Here is a 21,933-nt window from a genome sequence, read left to right on the forward strand (position 1 = left end):
TGTAAATGAAGAAAGTTCAATTTTGAACGTATGCAATCAGATAAATTACTTCATTCAAACTGAGGATTTTGCTTGAGGATGATGCCATAAAATATGACAGATATTTGAAGTTTCAGAAAAAAATCTATAGAAGCTACGAATGTAAAAAAAAAAGTGTAACATTAACCATGTTTTTGATGTCTTGCAGGACCTTCTACAAATCAGATCGTATGTGTACGCAGAAGAACCAAACATTGATATCCATAACTTTGTTGGAACTTTCACCAGGGTGAGTGCTTACATCTCTGTTCTGTTGAACCCTGAGCCCCTTTATGTTAATCTGAAGACAGTTTAATTTGTTGAGCTCATTTCCAAATAAGTGCCTGAATCACTCCTGTGTAAAAGTCCTGATATCGGTTTTGCAGTGGCGTAGTAACATTTCAGAATCACTTTCAGCATGGAAAAGTCTAAATTGAAAGCCGATAAATAAACAGCACAAGTAAACGACACAGAGAGAGACAAAGATAACTGACAGAGACAATAAAAGTTATCCATTTGATAATCTGTAAAATTACTCTTGTCAGGTCAGTGTATAAAAATATTTTTTCCTCTGAAGGCCTTCGCACACTGAGTCCGTTTTCTGTTATCTGAAAAAAGTCATTACATACCGAAACTTTGCACACTGATTCCAATGTGTTTTATTGTTCTATTCTTTGCAAAAATTTGCAATACATGACAAAATTAAAAGACATATTTACTCCTCATGTCCACCTATGGTCTTGAGCTCTGGGTAGTGATTGAAAGAATGAGATCGCTGATACAAGCGGCCAAAATTAGTTTCCTCCTAAGGGTGGCTGGGCTCAGCCTTAGAGATAAGATAAGGACATCGGACTTCCGGAGGGAGCTCGGAGAAGAGCCGCTGCTCCTTCGCATCGAAGGGGGTCAGTTGAGGTGGTTCGGGCATCTGATCAGGATCCTCCTGGGCGCCTCCTGTTAGAGGTGTTCTGGGAACATCCCACTGGTCCCCCGACCCAGAACACGCTGGAGTGACTAAATATCTCATGTGGCCTGGGAACGCCTCGGGCTCCCCCAGGAGGAGCTGGAAAGCGTTGCTGGTGAGAGGGACGTCTGAGGTGCTTTGCTCAGCCTGCTGCCCCCGTGACCCGGCCCCAGATAAGTGAATGAATATGGATGAATGGTTGGACATTTCCTCCTTTGCCTCTCCACTGGAGTGACCAGTGTCATCAAACCCTCCCTGTCTTTCAATTGGCACCGCAGCTTGATTGAATGATTAAGAAAGGGAGTGCTTCTAAGTTATCAACATTTTGAAGCTCATTCCATGTCCAGGGTGCATAAGAAGAGAAAGCAGATCTACCAAGCTCTATGTGCACAACAGTCTCTCCCTGTAATTTCAGTTTTCATGTCAACTTTATGAATGAATACATAATATATGTATAGCTTAACGCTTTACATTAAGCATGTGAGCTAACAGTCATAAAACAAGAGTCCCAACCCAACATCTTGTCATTTAATTGTCAGATTTAATAAAATATAAAGCTAAATTCTCTCTCCACTAATGTGAAATGATGAAACTGACTGGAAACGTGTTACTGGAGTGCTTGTGAAAAGTGTGAGTCATAAACTGAGGCTTCAGAGGCAATATACGTTTCAAAATCCATCAGTGATGCACCTGCCGAAGAACAAATAACTTCATCCCGCAAACCCTCCAAACTGTTTTGCATACTGTAAGGCTATGCGGCTAGGTAGGAGCTAGATTAAGCCAGCAGTATTTACAAAACGTCTTTAACAAAGATAACAATTATATGACCGGTTTCTGTCTTCTCTCATCATTTTGAATATTTGTTGTCTCAACTTCTATAGGAAGATGGAGATCCCCCAGTTAATGAAAGTCTCAGCATTGAGAACACCCTGTGGGCCAGCACCGTTGTTGCCTCCGGTAAATATCTGACTGTTGGTGCAGCTTTGCTGATGATAAGGCAGCTATTTCCCAGGATATAACACAGACCATCCTTTGCCGTTAGCGCACAGAGTTGCACTGGAGCATTTCTTTGTTTACAACTGTTGGTATGTTGACTTGTCTAACGCATCCAGGAAAATAATGAGGCAGTATACATTTTGCTCATTTATAAAATAGCCCCCGGGGCAGGTACCCATAACGGTAAAGAAGGCGTGCACCTTTCGTAGGAGATGTAATCCACCTTAAACCGCAGTAACATGTGTTATCCATTAAGCAATTGGAAATCTGCATCCTATATTCCAAATGACACTCATCATTTGAAAAAGTCTATTCTTGTCAAGATTATAAGTCTGGAAAACATCTTCTCGACATACTTTGTTTTATGTTGTCGCTTTATTTTGACCTGAGGCAGTTTTTTAGGGGCTTTTTCTCTCCCTCACTCCAGGCACAGTGGTGGGGGTTGTGATTTACACAGGCAAGGAGCTGCGCAGTGTCATGAACACCTCCAACCCAAGGCACAAGGTACAGTAGTGTGAACTGCAGCATGACGACAAACATTGAATCACTTAGTTTTCATAAAGATGTACTTACTTGTAGGATATTTATGGAACGTATCCATTATAGATTAATTGTGCAAGTTATTTAACTTTTAATTTGTTTACTTAGACCTCTGCACATGCACAGACCATTTGTTTTTATGTTGATCTGACTCAATGTTTGCCTCTGTTGCTCATGCCAGGTGGGTTTGTTTGACTTGGAGGTGAACTGTTTGACTAAGATCCTGTTTGTGGCCCTCGTGGTGGTGTCTCTGGTCATGGTGGCCCTCCAGCACTTTGCTGGCCGTTGGTACCTCCAGATCTTTCGCTTCCTGCTGCTCTTCTCTAACATCGTGCCCATTAGGTGCGACGTAAGATTCTCTACTTCAGATCCATCAGCAGTGTTGTATTTACATGTAAGGAGTTAAAAAATTGCTCATTTGTTGTTTTTATTTGATGCAGTTTGCGAGTCAATCTGGACATGGGTAAGATGGTGTTCAGCTGGATGATTAAGAAAGACTCCAAGATCCCCGGGACGATGGTGAGGGCGAGCACCATACCTGAACAGCTTGGACGCATCTCCTACCTGCTGACTGACAAAACAGGTTAGACTGCAGGAAGTGGCACTGAAAAGCAACATACTGGTACTTCATTTTTAGATATTAGAGATGCATCGATATTCACCGGAATTCTGGGTTCGGGCTAAAGGTTTGGTTCAGGTTTATTTAGGGGAAAACAACGACAGGCAAACGTTAACTAGCTCTCCTCTTACCCTAACCCTCAACACAAATTTGATGTCCACAATGTGGCATTAGAAGGGAAAAAATAGGTTGCGTACACAAAGTTGTTGATAGTGAGTGTACTGATGAGTCCTTTCATCCCAGTGGAGTCACAGGGAAGATGTTCTACTATCCCCAGGACAACAGGCGGTGCTTTTTAGCCTGCGCAATACTGATGTGACGCAACAGAAAGGCATCGGCCTCTGCCATTAGTGAGTGTTCTTCTATTTTGCCGATGTTAGGCTAAGAAAATTTGTGCATTCCTATGAAATATTCTTGGTTTTGTGGCCAATAGGATCACCAAAGCCAGCTTGTGGAGTACTAAAATGAAGAGTTATAGTGCTGAGGATTTGCCAAGGAAGTATCCAGTAGGACAGAGTTAAGTCGTTTCCTTCCCTGCGGCGGGGGTTCGCTCTTTGGTGGGGTTTCAGCTCCCTGAGACTTGCTACTTATTGGACCCTTAAATCATAAAAAAAAAAATCCCTAAGTCTCTCATCCATACACACCTTAAAGCACAGCACCTCCACCAGCGCACTTCCTCAGGCGCGAGGTGTTACACGTCAGATTTATAGCCCTCATGCCCAATAAACTGATCAGCCATTTCCCCATCCAGAGCGTGATAAGGCTTGTGGGGTCCGCAGGTCAGGCTAATGTACGTGCGAGGCCCCTGAGGTCTTTTTGATATACTGGCGGAAAATGCTTTTAAAGTGAGTGTGAGGATACAGAGGATGTGTGTAGTGTTGAAGGAAGGGCCCCTGACTTCCTTACAACTTTGTCCTTGATCACTTTATGTGACATGCTGTTTTTGGTAACTGATTATTGTTTGTAAATCCAAACTGTGAATCAGAATCACAAATACGTTATTTAGCCCTGGGGGGAAACTGGGATATGTTACAGTTGCTCTGATTTTTATATGTTCACAGAGAATTATAAGAAAATAGAAAATAAGAAGTATGTAAACGCAGGGTTGCAGTCCAAAAGTGCATCACAGATCCATTCTAAATGGACGGCAAGTGACTCATGCACGTGTCAAGTTAGTAAAAAACACACTTTATTTTGAATTACAGTGAAATTTCAGCACATAACTTTTATTTTCAAGTGCTGTTTCCTGCTGTAGATTGAGCAACTAACAGCCAGTCACTTGGCTGAGACAGCAAAGTAGCCCGACGACACGTTCAAACACAAGTATGACACTGAATATATTAAACTGTGTGGACCTTTAACCACTGATCTAAAGCACCATTTTATATTTTGTGCATCAATTATAATGTAAACATAACACATGCAGCAAAGGATGCTGAAATTAATCTCGAAACAAACTTATATGTTTAATTATTTTGAAGGAATTTAATTGAATGCCTGTAATGTAATCTTCACCAGGGACTCTGACTCAGAATGAAATGGTGTTCAGGCGCCTCCATCTTGGAACTGTGGCGTATGGGATGGACTCGATGGATGAAGTGCAGAGCCATGTGTTCAGCGCCTACACACAGGTAAAACAAACCAAAAAAAACACATGCATGAGTCTATGCAGTGCCCTGAGTCTGTCAAAGAGAAGAAATGACTGAAGTTTATTCACATTTAGAAAATAAACACAAAATAAAAGATTGAAATTCCAGGGGAAGGGTAAAACAAACAGATGTGAGCATTGTTTTAAGAACCATATTAGTTTGTGATTATTGTTTGGTTGAATGCTTCCTGACCTCAGATGACACTCTTTGTCCCCCCTGACACCAGAGGTTAGTGAAGCAGGAAACAGGATTAGCCCACAAGCAAAGCACTGACCGGACTTCTTAAATGACGCCACCATTAACCCCTGGAACGCACAGCCTTCTAAAAATAGCACAGCCACAATGCAAAGGCAAATTGCTCATATTCTCTTTACACATCTGGTTATGTTTACGGGCCACTAACACAGCAATCACTGAAACCGCAGTTACTCTATCAGACTAACATCTCCAGTTTGTAATCTCTGTTTTAAAATGAGCTTTTTGAATGTGTGTCTTTGTGTATTGTATTCAGGGGTTCACATGTTCCTACACATTATTAGTTCTGCTGGCGACAATAGCTGCTGCCTCTGAGAAAAACCTTGACCACGATAAAGTGCTCCTATTATAGAAGGTTAGAACTCTTTTGAGCTTCCTGAATGCCCTTCTTTTGATCACAGTACCTTCTGTAATCATCTTCAGCCCACCCATGACCTTCCAGCCTCCAGGGCCCCGGCAGCCACCAAGGTCCGCAAGACCATCAGCAGCAGAGTCCATGAGGCTGTGAAGGCCATCGCCCTGGTGCACAACGTGACACCCGTATACGAGGCCAACGGCGTGACGGACCAGGCCGAGGCTGAGCAGCACTATGAAGACACATGCCGAGTCTATCAGGCTTCCAGCCCCGATGAGGTACGACAACCAGACACACAGAATCATACACACGTTTTTTTGGGGGGGTTTCAAAACCCTCAGGGTGTTTGCTGATATGAAAATTAGGTAGTACTGGGATTTCCCACACATTCATGTATTTGTGGCAGCCCACCACGATAGCAGCAGTTGCCGCCACATACTGAGTTTCTATTTTTGGAGCTGGTCCGTTTCTTAGGAGCGCTGTTGGAAGAGATATACTGTTCGGTTATTTGGAGCTCCAGTGTACAGACGGAGCAGAACAGCAGGCGTGGTGACAGTAAAACTTAATCATGTAGAAATAGAACGCTCCTTTTCATAGAACAACAGCCCTCTTAGTTTAGTGTTGTCCATCATTTCATTGTTGTCCAACCTATTTTACATTATACTGGCTGCGTTTCCATGGAAACTGCGCACCCCTCAGTCCATGACTGGGTCTAAAAGTTTGCTTTTACTAGCCTCTAATCCATCGATCTGATCTAAACTGATGATCGATCTGACCACAAATTGATGGACTGATCAGTTCTCTGACACTGCTGCTGCTGAGGAAATACAATTATGAAGAGTAACGATAAATGCAGATGTCACAAAGTCTGCCATGATACGATTTTGATTTGATTCAAGTGAGAAGCCTGCGATTGATATGAGATGATCTTATACGTCCATATAACACAGTCAGTTACAGAAGAACACACCAACTATTTCTTTTTCTTGCTTGTGGCCATAAAAGATAAAAACAACACTTAAATAATGTAAATAATTTTAACTGGTTAAGTGCAGAAAAGTTTGCTTTAAATTGACTCCACTGACACACATAAAAAAGCACATGGGATAAATTAGCCTTCAGGGCTTTCTGTCAGAAAAAAATACAACAAAAATTGTCAGAAAACCTTTCTGGGGGCGGCAGGAGCTCAGTCTGTGGGGACTTGGCATGGGAGCAGGAGGGTCGACAGTTAAAGTCCCAGTACAGACAGACCGTGGACTGGTAGCTGGTCTGTTTGAAGACTCCTGTTCTTGATCTCTATGATCTCTTCCCTAAAACTTAAGGGCTAACGTTATCTACCCTGGAGGCAAACTTCTCCCAACAGCCATAAAACATGGATTAACAACATCTTTTAACAAAAGTATAAATTCCACTCAGTAATAACTGTCGAGTTGTATCGACGAAACTGTTGTTTTTTGCTTGTCACCAAATATTAGCTTAAGCACTTTTACCTTGCATAAATTAGCCTAGCAGCGAGTGGAGTATGCCTCAACTCATAGGTAACCTATTTATGTCTTACTCACCATTGGTTTACGTCACTGCATCTCCCAACAGAACATCACAGTTGAATTTCAGCCAGCATGCACATTTTTTTTTTCGAGCCATGATCTTAGATTGAATTCGCACAAAATACTATTAATTTTTATTTCCGGGAATGTATCATGAAGAACTTAAGTGACTTAAGTTAAAGTCCTCCTCCGGTCCAAATTATGTTAAGCTTCTTGTTACTTCACTTGGATGTTTGAACTTCACCGTGCAGAATAATGTATATGCTTACAAGTTTTACACTAGAAGGTTGTTTTCACATTATTTTGCTTATTTTAAATCTGAGTTTAACTCAAATACATAAGAACGTGATTTGTGACATCACAACTATGTAGGGAGCCAGTCGTGGTCCAGTATGTAACTTACACAAATGAGTGTAAAAACCTGAAGCCCTCAATGCAGAGCCACTGGGGACTGACATCTGTCTGGTTTCCAGCAGTTAAACCTTTGAAATGAAAAATATTTGCATATTCATAAATTCTCTTTTTTTTTTTCCTCCAAGAAGGGGGGACAAGCAGGTGACATTTAACAGTTTTGAGCAAGGTCTTTTTTTGTGTGGAAAAACTGCACTAACCAGACACAAATTATTATTCAAAGCAGAGTGTATTTAGGAGAGCTTTAACATTTCACTATCTAATATCTAATCCAAAAATCTAATCTAATCTGACAACAAAAAGTGTGTGACTGTGGAAAAACTCTCCATTGAATTGTTGCACGTCATATGCTCTTTATTAATTACAGTATTATAATAACTAGTAGCACGCTAAGCACAGCTCTCCACCAAGGCCAAATAACAAAGGTGAAAAATAATTTATGTATCAGCCCTGTAATTCAGATCAACTCTTACATTTAATTGATTGTTCTTTGGCCCACGCTACACCCTTCCACTAGAGATGGGACAGTATAGTAGTAGTTAAATGAATGAAAACAGACAGGTTATTTTTTGTTGAACAAACATTTTGTTGCTATAATTGAAACTTTAAACCATTTAGTTAAAGGGGAACTAATGTTTTTTTCAACCTGGGCCCTATTTTGGGCCCTTTTAATGTTTGTTGGGTCCAAATTTTTACCCGATTTTGACCAACTGGATCTGGATGAGCCATTTGAATTTGATGACCGCCCGTATTTATTTGAACACGGAGTACACGGACGCAGGGCCGCCCCTCCCTAAATGCAGAACACGCGCTGTGCGTAGGGCCACATCTTCCATGGGGGGCCACATTTTGCGCGAGGGGACGCATTTGCGCATATGCGCAATGGAAGCTCGAAGAAGGAGAGAAGAGACCTGTAATCTGACCGCGCATGCGTCGCTGCAATGATTGACAGCACTCGACATCTGATCAATCAGAGGAGTGCGCCGGCAGGCTCTTGCAGAGCTGCAGCAGGTCAAGAATTGTTGACAGTAGCTTCGTACTGGAGAAATATTGAACATCCTATCACTCATTTAGACAAAAGTAGATCGGAAAATAGGGCCCAGGTTGAAAAAAACATTAGTTCCCCTTTAAAGGAAGTTTGTGTAAAAAGTCTCCACTAAAATAAAAGTGAGATTCTCTGTGCAGTTGCATTTTTATTATAATATTAGATAAGCAAATGTACACGGTATGATAACTGTCAACTTTTATATCACGCTGTACCTTCAAACTGGTATATCGCCGCAACCCTACCTTTCACAAAGTTTCATGAAAATTGGGCCAGTAGTTATTCTGTTATCCTGCCAAACCAAAAACATACAGTCCTTGGCGGAGGTGACAATAATAGAATAACACTTTATTTATATACTGTGTATGTGTGGTAGAACCTTTCACATAAGAAGTGCAGCTCAAAGTGCTTTACAAAACAAAAAAGAAACTACTTCAAACTATTTAAAATATTATATGCATTTTAAAAAAGAAGGGAAGTAGAATTAAAAAATGTTACAAATGGATGAAAATAAAATGTGTGGTGAGCATACTGGATTTATTTATTAGAAACATAAGCTCCTTGGCGGAGGTGACAATAAGGGTAAAAAAATTTTTTATTGATATACTGTGTACTGTGTGGTAGAACCTTTCACACAAGAAGTGCAGCTCAAAGTGCTTTACAAATCACAAAGGAAATAATTCAAACAATTTGAATTATTATATACATTTTAAAAAAGAAGGGAAGTAGAATAAAAAAACTTTACATATAGAGGAAAATAGAATTAAATAGATAAAACAAGGTGGGGTGAGCTCACTGGATTTATTCATAAGAAACATTTCCAACTGAACAATTTATTGCTCTGCTTTTTTTTTCTTCACGTCTGTGTGGAAACCGCAGAAATAAATTTCATAAATACCGTTCTATTTCTGTGGTGGAAACATACATGAAGACAAGTTTCCCACATTTATTATACAAACAGCTGCAGTATATCCGTCAGATCATACATGTAAACACACGCAAAAATACACACGGCAAAAGCCTACTTGTTGATATACATCAACCTGACATGTTGGGAAATGTACACTTGATCTACTTAAACATCTCAAGGACAAACAGGGAAGGCCTGACAGGAGAACAGACTTCCGATCTCAAGATGGAGGGTTCTTCGTTTTTGTCAGTAAAGGCCGTTACCTTGAGTGTCTTCGCCGCTTTCTTCCTTGAAGGGGAACATCCACAAGCCAAATGGCATCCCACATTTATGTCCTTGATCAGTACGAATTCTTTGAACATCAGGAAGAGGGCTGCGGAATTTGACTTCGATCCATTTCCTGCGGTGTAAATACGGATTTCCTTAATGTGCTCCCCAGCCCATTGCACTTATCCCCTTTCGAATTTCCTCTTTGATAGCATATTTTAATAGAGCCCAGTACATCTGGTGCGATTAAAGCACTATGGTTTATGTTGTGGCGAGGAAATTGAGCTGTTTTTTTGTTTCAGGTCACACTGAATGAAAATTTTAAACTGTTTTCTTTTGAGTTGCTTTGCCCTGAAAGGTGTGTTTTACCAGTTTGATACGATCTGGAGTAAGATTCAGTTTGCCTTTCTACAGCTTTCAGGAAGTCCTAATATAGATCTGGTTTTGGCTGTGAGCACCATGGACACAGTGTCAGTGACTGTTGAATGCATGGTTTTTACCAAAGCAGTAAAACTGACATTTAACTGCACACTTTTTAAAGATTGTGTACGTGCCAACGAAAACAGGTTTTATTTTTGCTTGTTTATTCATATTAGAATCAACTCATACATAAGTAATAATCATCAAAAAGGTGACTTATATTATGTGTAATTCACCAAGGAGACCTAATAGCTGAATCACTTTCCTTTTCACCTCATGAAAAACTTGTTGGCTGTGCGGGGGCTCTGAGTCAAGCCAGCAGCAACTGTTCAGTCCAGATGTTGCTGTTACAAGGTGGTGCTGTTGTGGCGCACACCAGATCCAAAAATACCTCCACACTGAATATTTCTAGACTGTGACTAAGCACAATCTTCATATTTCCCAACCTGGATGACAAACATTACGGTAGTCAGAGCTTTTGTGACGTTAAACAGCTCCTGGCCGGGCATTGTCAGACTGGGTGCTCATGTTTTTCCAAAATAAGTGATTTAGCAACCACAGAACCTGTGGTTTTAAAATTAGAGTTGGAGCGTGGCATTTTCCTCTCATCTGTGTCCATTTGGGCGCTCTGCCGTTAGACCTGTCAGAAGATGAGTGATGTATTAGGTATGTGATCTGACGTCTGGTCTGGAAGTTACTGGGTAATGTCATCTGCCCTCTTTTCGTCCGACCCACGCAGACTCACTCACGTTAACATTGTATTAATGGATGTCGCCTGTTGCGTCCTTCAGAGAGCATCGAGCAAAAACTATATTTTCAATTCAGAAAGGGACATTTCCCCAGTTTATCAATCAATAGTCTTGAGTGCTGAAAATGTTTGAGCTATTGATTAAGACTAAATGGTTACTGTGCTCGGTGACATGCTGCTCAGTCCAAAGTGGCCTTCACTTTTTTTTATTTGTGATTCAAGTAATGGAACATCATAATGACATAATAGTGATGAGACCAATGAAAAGTCCAAGCAATGGTCAGTTTATGATGATAATAATTATTATGCTTTATTATTTGGTAAAAACATAACATTTTTCCTGCCCTGTTCTCACAATTTTCTTGCAGTGATTTATCAGCTGAACATCGGTATTGGCTGATCCGCCTTGTTGACTTGATTTTTTTTCTGATGTGTCACATAAATCTTGCGCAGCCTAAAAAGCAGGGCTCGAAACTAAAGGTGTCCTGTCATCCCAGGGACAATAGAAAGCATGTTTGGGACGAACAGGGATCTTTCCCAGGACACTGTAGGGACAAAAGGATTTAGTAAACTCACTATTGACGACCCTCTTGTCTTCCAAATAATGCAGTTGCGTTCAATGTCTATTCAGTAAAAATTAGTATTGGGTAAAGGTACATTTTAATGTTATTATGCTTTAAATTTAACCCTGGGAAATTTAGTTTTTGGCAAGAAACTGGAACAGATGCAGTTGTTAAAAGGAGAAATTTGTTGCAGCAATATAAAATAGATATTAAAGACAGAACTGTGATATATATTTAAAGTAAAAAAGACTTTAACATGTTTTTCATGTGAAATTAGGATATTGTTTTAAATGTGTTTGATAGAAATTGTGCTCATGACTTTAAAACAGTTCAGTTATGTTTTAATAATAAAGAATTATTTGTTTTCTTGGCACAAAAGAGATGAAAAAATACCAACAAAAACAACATAAGTAACATCAACAACAAAACATCGATATAGGCCCAGCACACGGTGTCGGTGTAACCCTACAATATTCACAATACATGTATTTATATATTTTAATGACCGTCTTCTATGGCAAGGCAGTGTTATCTATAAACCACATTTCATACACAGGTAGGTTCAAGATGCTGTACAGAGAAGTTAAAACAACACAATACAGAAGAACAATTCAAAGTTAAAACAACAAAATTTGAAAAAAAAAAAATAATTCAAGAGAGCAAAATAAAAATATAAAAGAGTAAAATAATGAGCAAAAATAAATAAGGGGTGGAGTGGAAAAGAGTGGGTTGGTTGTACTGTTTTTTCTTTTGTCTTTGTCGTTTTTTGTGTGTTTTTGTGTGTGTATGTGGATGTTATTGATTTCTTTTTTTTGTTTCTTCTCTTTTTTTAAGATTATATATAAATAAAATATTAGATGTAATTTTATATATATGTTTAATGTAAATAAAAAATATACAAATATATATAATTATATATGTATAATTTAAATTAAAAGAATATATAAATATATAAAAAAAATTATGTGTATATGAATATTTTATATATATATATTATTTATATATTTTTGTTTTAATTTTTTGTTTTAATTTTCTGTTGCCCCATGTTTGCTGCTGATGCAGTTGTGCAAATAATAAAAACTTGATTTAAAAAAAAAAAAAAAGATTTATTAACATGATCATAAAGGCCTTGAGTTAGATAAATATGTAGTTAAATACACTCCAGATCAATGTGGTTTTCAGTCTTTATTTAAAACCCTGCAATGATTGGGGCATTACTAAAACCATCAGACAGTTGGTCTCACTGCTGTGCTGCATAATGACTAAAAGTTGTTTAGATTTTCCTCTGGGCATCACTGCAGTTCACCTATCAGTGATCTAAGAGGTCTCACAGGGTTATATAGCTCAAAAATGTCAGTTATATATTTAGGGTCAACTCCATGTAGAGATTTACAAACAAATAATAAGACTTTAAAATTCTGTAGAGGTTTAGTGTGGAGAGGTTTGAGAGCTGCCTTTAAAACAAGCCTTTACAATGTGGTGTTGATAGGTGTCGCTGGTGCAGTGGACTGAGAGTGTCGGTCTGACGCTGGTGGGAAGAGACCAGTCCTCCATTCAGCTGCGGACCCCTACTGGCCAAATCCTGAACTTCACCATCCTGCAGATTTTCCCCTTCACCTATGAGAGCAAGAGGATGGGCATCATAGTGCGAGTGAGTGCCAAGATAAGCTTCCCTCTAGTGATTAATATTATTTCTGTTAGATTGCAGGAGCTATTGTTAATTTTGATTTCTTACTCAAAGAGATTAAACTGATTTTCTAGTTGCTCAAATATTTTTTCACTAACAATGAAAATCAGTGCTTGTTGCTAGGAGGGCGATTTGGACTTGACACCGACTTCAACAAGAACAACAAAAGACAAACAGATTCGTATTAAAGCATATTATCTGTGAAACACCTCACCTTCTAACCTCTGACTCAGTCTGATGACTAACTTTATTTCTCTTGGCCAGGCCAGAGCTCAGGAAGCCTGGGATTTTTAAACTTCCTCATGATAATATTTTCAAACGCTTTTTGAAACCCCCGTGTGAATACCAAAATAAGTTTTGCATTTCTAGGCAACACAAAATCATGAAATAGTGCATATGCACCTTGGCTCACATGGGTCCGGCCTGGAAGTCCCTTAAGAGTAAAACAAACTCTGCTATTTAATGTAAGCTGTATCAGATTCTCTGCCCTATTTATGTCTCCCGCTGAGTGAACTGGGGTTAATGGTTTTTAGGATGAGTCTACAGGAGAGATCACGTTCTACATGAAGGGTGCTGACGTGGTGATGGCAGGCATCGTCCAGTATAACGACTGGCTGGAAGAGGAGGTAGGTCTTCTTTCTTCTTCACAAGACATGATGAAGATTATAACAACAGGGGTTTTATTCCTGTTGTAAATAACTCACAGACGTTGTAACCTGCTGAATCCAGATGTTGCTGCTCACTCTGTTTTCTAGTGCGGGAACATGGCGAGGGAAGGCCTGAGGGTCCTTGTGGTCTCAAAGAAGTCCCTGACAGAGGAGCAGTATCAAGATTTTGAGGTAAGCACCGTCTCATGAGGTTAACACTTAGGGTGTAAATCACTACTTGATACAATATAATATGTTTTTTTGTTTTGTTTTGGACAATGGTAAAATATTTGCTGATAATCACAAAGCCTGCCACAATATGATTTTGATTCAGTTCGATTCGGGGTACTGCAGTTAATATGAGATGATATCATACGCCTTTTTAAAACAATCCGTTACAGAAGAAGCTGCTGTCTCTGTTTTGCTTTCGGCCATAGAAAGAAAAAATAACACATAAATAATTGTAAATAATTTTAACTGGTGAAGTTCAGTGAAATTTACTTTTAGTCGACTCCATGAACACACATGAAACATGGTTGGGTAGTAACAGATTACATGTAATCAGGATTACATAATCAGGATTAAGTTATAAACATTTGAACAAAACTGTAATTAGATCATAGATACATTATCAAGGATCACTTGACTACGTTTTTGATTATGTCATTATACTGTGGCAGTTTTAAAATTATGAAACCTACTCATTTTTCATGATAAACCAGGGGTGAGCAACCTGCGGCCCCAGAGCCACATGCGGCCCTTTAGACCCTCTCCAGTGGCTCCCTGTGGCTCTGACACAAAATTATATGGAAATGAATGGGTGAACGGTTACATTCAGATTTTAATTTGTCATTGCTTTAAGCCTAGAATGATTCTACTTCTAGTTTCATCAGCTAAAATGTGCATCATACGTCTACGACCTGGTGCCTTTTCCTCAAAATTTTGCCGAACTTCAGTAGCAGTGGCTGCCTGGAGTCTCCCTAGCAAGACTAACTATGGATTCCAAATCCGAAAAAAGGAAACGTTTTGGTGGAAAATAGAGGATTTAATACTGTGAGGACAGATTCATTTTCTTTCACCACCAATGCTGTAAAGTCAAAGTTCTAAATAATTATAAATAGCCCACTGCAGAGTAGCCACCTTGTAGTAAATCATATTAATGAATGCTCATTTAGACCTTTTCATAATGTAGATGGGCTAATTTAGACTTAACAGGCTGTTACCTTTATTCATAGATGTTTTGCGGCTCTAATAGTAAAGGTTGCCGATCCCTGTGGTAAAAATTGACCTATTAACTCATGAAAAGTGCATCTGACATACAAGGTTTCTCAGACGAGTGTTCCAATCTGTGGTGATAATTGATGAGGGTAATTTGATTTGAGCAACTATAAATGCTGGATATTCAAAATGCATTTTATTTGCATTGAAAATGTTTGGAGATGTTAAAAGAGATAAGAACACTTTGTTTGTGAAACTTTTCCAGCTGCGTCCATTTTTAGTATAAGGTGCAAGGTTTGATTTTGTAGTTCAGGAGTTTTAAGATTAGGTTACATTTTTGGAATCTAATACATTGTGTTGCCTTGTAATTTGTATTCAATAGCTGACAACATTTAAAAGTAATCTGCTTAACAACAAGGACATTTCACAAAAGTTCGGCTCAATAGTAACTGCCAAGGTTCATAAACAAAACATATGTTTTTTGCTAGTCACCATTATTAGCTTAAGGTCTTTTAAACTGTATGAATTAGCTTAGCAGCTAGTGGACTTTTCCTCTACTCATAGCTAGGAAATTATATGCATTTTTTTTAATACTTTTATTTTTCTCAGCGTTGATTTAAGTCACTGCAGTGGTTGAATTTCAGCCTGTATGCATGTTTTCTCAGCCCAACATTGTTGAAACAGAGCAGCTAACGTTGCCTTAGTGAGAGCAAAAAAGCTAGCGGAGTGAGGCCAGGTTGACATGTCTCCTGAGTATTGTGTCTCTCAGTGGCAGTGTTTGCAAAAGGCATGAGCCGTGTCTTTTCTGCAAAACCCCAAATATTTCCACGCTGCTGATTTATCTCTGAGATGGGAATAAATGTCCTCATCGTCTTTGTCTTGGCCGCTTACCATCATCTGCCTGGCACTGTGCGACAGTGATACAGACGTGCCATGGGAATTTTAAAATAGAGGCGTACTTTTAAAAAAATGATGCGGATTGATGTTTTTACTTTGCATAGATGATATTGGATCATTGAATTGATGCATCAGATCCAGGTCGATGAGGGCGTGGATCTAAGATTCATCTTGTACCAACAGTTTTTCTAATGAAGCCTTTATATCTGATAAACCGCAGGAGCATCAACAGTTTGTTGGACATTTGTTATGCTCATATTACAAATACACACAAATGCAGAGTGATATTTTGTGCAGCCATATTCAGTATTTCTAAATGTCAAAGTGTGTTGCTGAGTAATTAGACTGACCTCTGACCTCCCAGCCCTTCAGTCCATACACCCCACCCTCCCACGCACACACCCCATTCATTGTTTGAGCAGGGCAGGGCTGTCTCCCCTGCACTCTCCAGCCCCAGGCCCATTACTGAAGTGTATAATTGTGTGAGCAGAGCTGGTGGGCAGCAGTGAGTCACCAACTGAGTCACACACAGAGTTTGTGTTCCTGTATGAGTCACACTCAGATTGTTTTTGCTTTATCTCACTCACAAATTGCCCTGGAGCTGGAACGCTGAAGATGGGCGTTAACCAATTGATCATGTCTGCTGTTCTGTATTTCCAGCTTTGTAAAACATGGAAGTAGCTTGCAAGGAAATACATGAAAGTTTAGATTTAGAAGAAACTTTGATATCTTGTGGGAAAATTTCTGTGCGTGTTAAATGGTGTGTGTCCGTGCTGTGTACGGTTTAATTTCTTCGTAGGTTGCAAAAATTCTGCTCATGTCTGTGCACACTGTGTGAAGCATCCCTGTTGCAGTTTTTAAACTCTCTGTCATGACTTCCACAGCTGGTGGTCATGTTGATATTTTCTCCTTCCACCCCTGGCTGATTTCCTGCTTTGGTCTTTTAGTGATTCTACTTTATTTATTCTAATTTCATCCCCTCCCACTCTAAATATTCCCATCCCTCTCCTCCCCAGGCACGGTATGTCCAGGCCAAGCTCAGCGTTCATGACCGCTCTCTGAAGGTGGCCACAGTGATTGAGAGTCTGGAGATGGAGATGGAGCTGTTGTGTCTTACTGGGGTGGAGGATCAGCTCCAGACTGACGTGAGGCCCACCCTGGAGATCCTCCGCAACGCAGGCATCAAGGTCTGGGGGGCAGATGGCTTCATAGCTCACAGTAGCAACAAACTCAAAAACCAAAACATAGAGACGAGACAAGTACATATGTTTTTCATATCTACCTACATGAACAAGCTTCATCCATGTGCGTCCTTTAAGTTTAAAAACCAAGACTACAGTGAACTTGGATGAATTATAAGGATGTCTTAAGTGGTTTCAGTTGGCACACATCAGAGGGTTGATATGAAGTATTTTATGGAACATTTGGTTCTGTGCAAAGGAGCCAGAAAGCTGATTAGTCACTGTGGTAAAAGTTGGGCTGATAGTCTACTTTACTCTTTATAATATAAAGGGTCAGTTCACCCAAAATTAGGGCTGCAAGATATGCCCCCCCAAAAAAATCATATGGCAATTATTTTTGACAGATATTGTGTTTGTGATATGAGTTGCAATTTTAGTGGGAATGGGGTTTTTGCATTTTATTTTCACTCAAAAAAAAATAAAAAGATGAGGATTATGTGATTTTTGCCGGGGTCTGTAACCAACAAGCATGTTCCCTAACGTCTGAGATATGATTTGTGGGCTGGGGCATCTCTGGATACTGCACTTCACCATATTGTGATTTTTTTTTAAGATTATTTTTTGGGGCGTTTTGCCTTTAATGACAGTGCTGTTTGAATCATGAAGGGGGTGAGCGAAGGGAGGACATGCTGCAAAGGGCCATGGACTGGAGTTGAGCCTGCATCCGCTGCGGCAAGGACACTGCTTTTGTGCATGGGGCACCCAGTAGCTCAGTGTTAAGCACAATATTAAAAAAACAAACACACATTTTGTTTCTTCCCTCCAGTGATGTCAGGCAGAGAATATAGGTTTTTTTCAAGCAATATTTTTAGTAGTTTTTTCACATATTTCACACATTTCAACAACAAAGTAAACATCTACAATACCTCACATATTTAAAGAAAGAGAAATGAAATAAAAACCAACAAACAAACAAGCAAAATAAAAGGTAGTACTCAGGTAGTTTTTTTTTTGTTTGTTTTCTTTTTACATTTTTGTATTTTATTTTAAATTTTTCAAGAAGCAAGCATACACCATGACATTACATAACATAACAAGATTTTCCATAAATGCAAAAAAAGTAGCATTTTACTTATGGTGAGGTTAAATAATGGTTATCGTGTACCTTGATCTGATTCATATCCAGTGTCCACAATTCACACATTTTTCCACACTTTTTATCCCTTTGACACATTTGCTCTGGTTTTGAGATATTTGTCCAAGATTTTTGTCTCCACCCTCAGCACAGTGGAGGTGAATGTAATTTAATTTCAGCTTCTCACAGCATTTAAAAAATGTATTTTAAAAAATGCAATAGCTCACAGAAAAAGTATCAACATAACTCCTGATAAAGCTGCCAACAGTTTTCATAGGGAGTATTTTCTCTGTAGAAAGTATATTTATTTTTTTCCAATGCTGTGATGAGCTGAAATTAAATTCTGTTTATCTCCATTGAATCTGAATGGAGGCAAAAATCTCTGTGATAATAAACCCCAAAACCTGAGAAAATAAACCCCAAACCACTACTGTTAAGAATAAGCATTTAACCCACGGCTATAAGTTTCTATAATTGACATCCAATACAACTCCATTAACAATCAGTCAGAATTTGAATACAATGATACCTGTCTATGTGATGAATGGTGTTTGTCCTCTGTTTACAATAAAGTAAATCATATTTGATTGCAAGTTTACAAACTGTAGCTCACAAACAGAGCAGTTACACATTACTTGAAGTCAGTGGTTAGAGTTAGTTCATCCCTGGGATTCAGCTATTGTTAATGCCTAGGTTACACTACATGACTTAAAGCCCTGTAGGACTTTAGGATGTTCCACTCCTGGACAGTTTTGGAAGCTCCACGACAAAAGCCCAACATAGGAGGCAAATCAGTGTTGGCTCATTCTTGGCAAATCGCTGCTAAAGTGGAATGTGTGAATAGAGCCAAGAGGCTCGCCGATGCATTAGGAGGAATCCCAGATATCTAGCACGTTAAATATCTGGATGTGTTGGCATGCTACTGTCAATGAGAGTACAAGTTATGCCACAGACTCAAGTAGTTGTACCTAGAGGAAAGAGGCTGTATAATAGGAAAGATGTGTGGAAACTGTCTTTTTTATGAACATGTGTGCCAACAACAACACAAAATCGCGGTATTACGTTACTCCCGTGTTACTTCTTGCATTTGTTTTCGTCACAAAATGTTGTTTGGAGACCAGACATGCTTGTCTCAACGGGGATTCTCCCTGGTGAAAGCTCATATGATGTGTAACCTCGTCACCAGTCAGTCATGTACCAAACCACCACTTCCAATTGCAAGATAAAAAGTTGTGTAGTGTGAACAGTGCAGAGATTATCAGAGATTATGGAAACATTTTGTGTCATGTAGTTTTCTCTTCCAACATCTGTGCATTTTACAAATCCAAACATTGTTGTTGCTACATGATATTCTCTGGTTTCTTTGTAGGTTTGGATGCTGACAGGAGACAAGCTTGAAACGGCCACATGCACTGCGAAGAACGCCCATCTGATCACCCGCAACCAGGACATCCATATCTTCAGACCTGTAAGTGCAGGACACCGACCCCTCTTCCTCTCATAATCACATGAAGTGGGCAATAGTTGATTTTAGTACCACAGGGTTCATCCCAGTTCAGTGCAGCACTGACAGTTTCCTGACTCTGTCGACCCACGGGCAACCATGCTCCGTGCGACCAAGGCCCATTAGCTAGTGGTCGCAGAGCCCCACACAACTACGCATGCAGCCCGAGCCAGCATCCACAGCTGAATAAATCACCTCCCACCAGCGAAAGCATCCAAGCCGCTGTCAATGAGAACAAACAGGCCTTCGCTCAAACAGAGAGGAGAAACCAGCTGAACCACTCCCAGAGGGAACATGCAGAGGGCTCACTTCCTAATTTGTTTTGCAGGTTTCGGGCTCTTTCGCCGCTTTGATAGTCCCCTTCTGCCTTTCCCCTCTGGAGCCGTGCCAGAGCAGAAGGAGCGCCTGCCATATAGGAAGGTTAGAACTTGCGTACAACTGCGGTTACTGGAAGAGAATAACAATGGCTGGCACGGCTTGAAAACCTCAGTCCCAGCGGACGGGGGAGTGCTGACTGGGCCTGCAACACATACATCTGGATTAGTTTCCTGGTGGCCACCAATGGCCTGATCTGGATTGACGTATGAATAGTCAGCGGCTGAAGGATATTCATACCAGAGCTTAACTCTTGCTGACAGATTAACACCATGCCCTGTCAGTGCTGCATGTTTGGAGAATTTTTAAGTCTATATTTGAACCTGACACAATTGTTAGGAACCTCAGTTGATTTAATAATACAGAATATTTCCCCAGTTTCCCATTCCCATTGAGATTTTATTACTTCACCCATCTTTAGTGAGCGTTTGTAAGCACTACATAAACATTTAAAAAATGGCTTCTAACCCACTGTAATCCAGTTGTACACAGATCTAAGTGTTTATTAATGTCTTTCAACAAGTATAACTTCTCCTATGAAGACGGATTTATATTATTACAACTGGATATTATTACATTGTCATTCATTATTTGTTTATACACCAGCCTTCACACACAGGAGGAGATACAGTTGTTTACAGATAAATTGAAAAACGTTAATATGTGCTTACAACTGTAGTATAGTGTGCTACAAACCATTTTAAAAAGTTCTTTTAAATGATAAATGGAGAGTTAAAGTGTTACTTTACTTACTTTATTCTATTCTATTCTATCTAATTCTAAAAATTGGTAACATCTTTTTAAAAAAAACAATAATTTACCAAATGCCTCTCTCATTAACGTCACACAGATCAGGAAAGTGAAACCAACAACACTCACAGTTTGTTCCTGGCCCAGATGCTCAAAGCAGAGAATCTGCTGTCTGCTAGCTAGTTCTCACTCAGTACCCACGACACGAGGAGGAGCAAATAAAATGAAAATCGGCTTTTTAACCAAGATTTTGCACCATGGCTGAAACTGGTGCAAGGCAATGCATATTTAGCACAGCTCAGACCAAAGATTTGTGACGAGACGAAACTGTTTTAGAATGTTGGACAGAAAAGTTGCAACGGTGTGAACTGGCCAGTCTGAGCTCGACTCTACCCGGCTGATGGTGTCAAGTCGCCTGTTTCTACAGCCAGTAGGCTTGTAGTGAAGTCCGCTGGCAGACAGTGTGTTTGCTTGCTGCAGCAGATGCTTCGTCCCCACTGAGCCCTTTGTTTCCGTCCTTACGAAATGCCGGTGTTTGACGGTAGATAGCTGCTACTTCAGATCAGAAGTACAGAGAGTTGTTGCATAGAGATGATACACCATCTCATCTGGTTGCATTGGTGTGAACTGGCAGGTTTTTAGAACGTTGCAGAATGGTGCATTACAAGTAGATGCCTGTTGGGAATCTTTGGTCTGAACTGGGCTTAAGACTTTATGCAAGAAGTTTTTTTAAATCAAAGCAGTAGAATCCCACATGCGGAGTGAGAAACACAAAATTGCCCAAAAAGACAAATGCCAGATATTTCTTAGTTTAGTTCGCCAAAATACAAAAAAGCCATGTTTTATTTTTACAATAAACATTTAGACAAATTGATTGTCCGTATCTGTAAACCTGGGGTCTTAAATTTCATTCAGAGTGGCATAAAAAAGTCTTGAAAAGGATTCAGTCTAAGATAAGATATACCTTTATTGATCCCACAATTGAGAAATTCCAGTGTTACAGCAGTCAAGGGGAAAGAGTCAGATTAAAGATTTCGAACAAAGGAAATCACTTCGCACATCTATTAAAACAAGACAGGTGCGTTGGAGAGAGGAGACCAAAAAATTGCAAAAAGACTCCTGCACACTGTCTAACTTGCAATATAAAATTTATTTGCGACGTTTCGGTACTAGACCTTCATTGGGCAAAACCGTTTTGCCTGTTAGACAGTGTGCGGGAGTCCTTTTGCAGGTTA

General features: G+C 39.7%; 1 protein-coding gene across 1 annotated transcript in view; it reads left to right on the forward strand.

Moving 5' to 3' along the window:
* The window catches only part of LOC126403482 (probable phospholipid-transporting ATPase IIA), a 56,193-nt gene that overhangs the window by 16,901 nt on the left and 17,359 nt on the right, over positions 1–21,933 (forward strand). Inside the window, exons 8-19 of the mRNA XM_050066174.1 lie at positions 188–268; positions 1,861–1,936; positions 2,403–2,479; positions 2,697–2,857; positions 2,956–3,098; positions 4,653–4,765; positions 5,462–5,671; positions 12,794–12,955; positions 13,525–13,617; positions 13,747–13,830; positions 16,770–16,940; positions 19,439–19,537. Of these exons, the coding sequence (XP_049922131.1) occupies positions 188–268; positions 1,861–1,936; positions 2,403–2,479; positions 2,697–2,857; positions 2,956–3,098; positions 4,653–4,765; positions 5,462–5,671; positions 12,794–12,955; positions 13,525–13,617; positions 13,747–13,830; positions 16,770–16,940; positions 19,439–19,537 (1,470 nt within the window). The remainder of the gene's footprint in view (positions 1–187; positions 269–1,860; positions 1,937–2,402; positions 2,480–2,696; positions 2,858–2,955; positions 3,099–4,652; positions 4,766–5,461; positions 5,672–12,793; positions 12,956–13,524; positions 13,618–13,746; positions 13,831–16,769; positions 16,941–19,438; positions 19,538–21,933) is intronic.

Source organism: Epinephelus moara, chromosome 16 (assembly GCF_006386435.1).
Source record: "Epinephelus moara isolate mb chromosome 16, YSFRI_EMoa_1.0, whole genome shotgun sequence".
Classification (NCBI taxonomy): Eukaryota; Metazoa; Chordata; class Actinopteri; order Perciformes; family Serranidae; genus Epinephelus; species Epinephelus moara.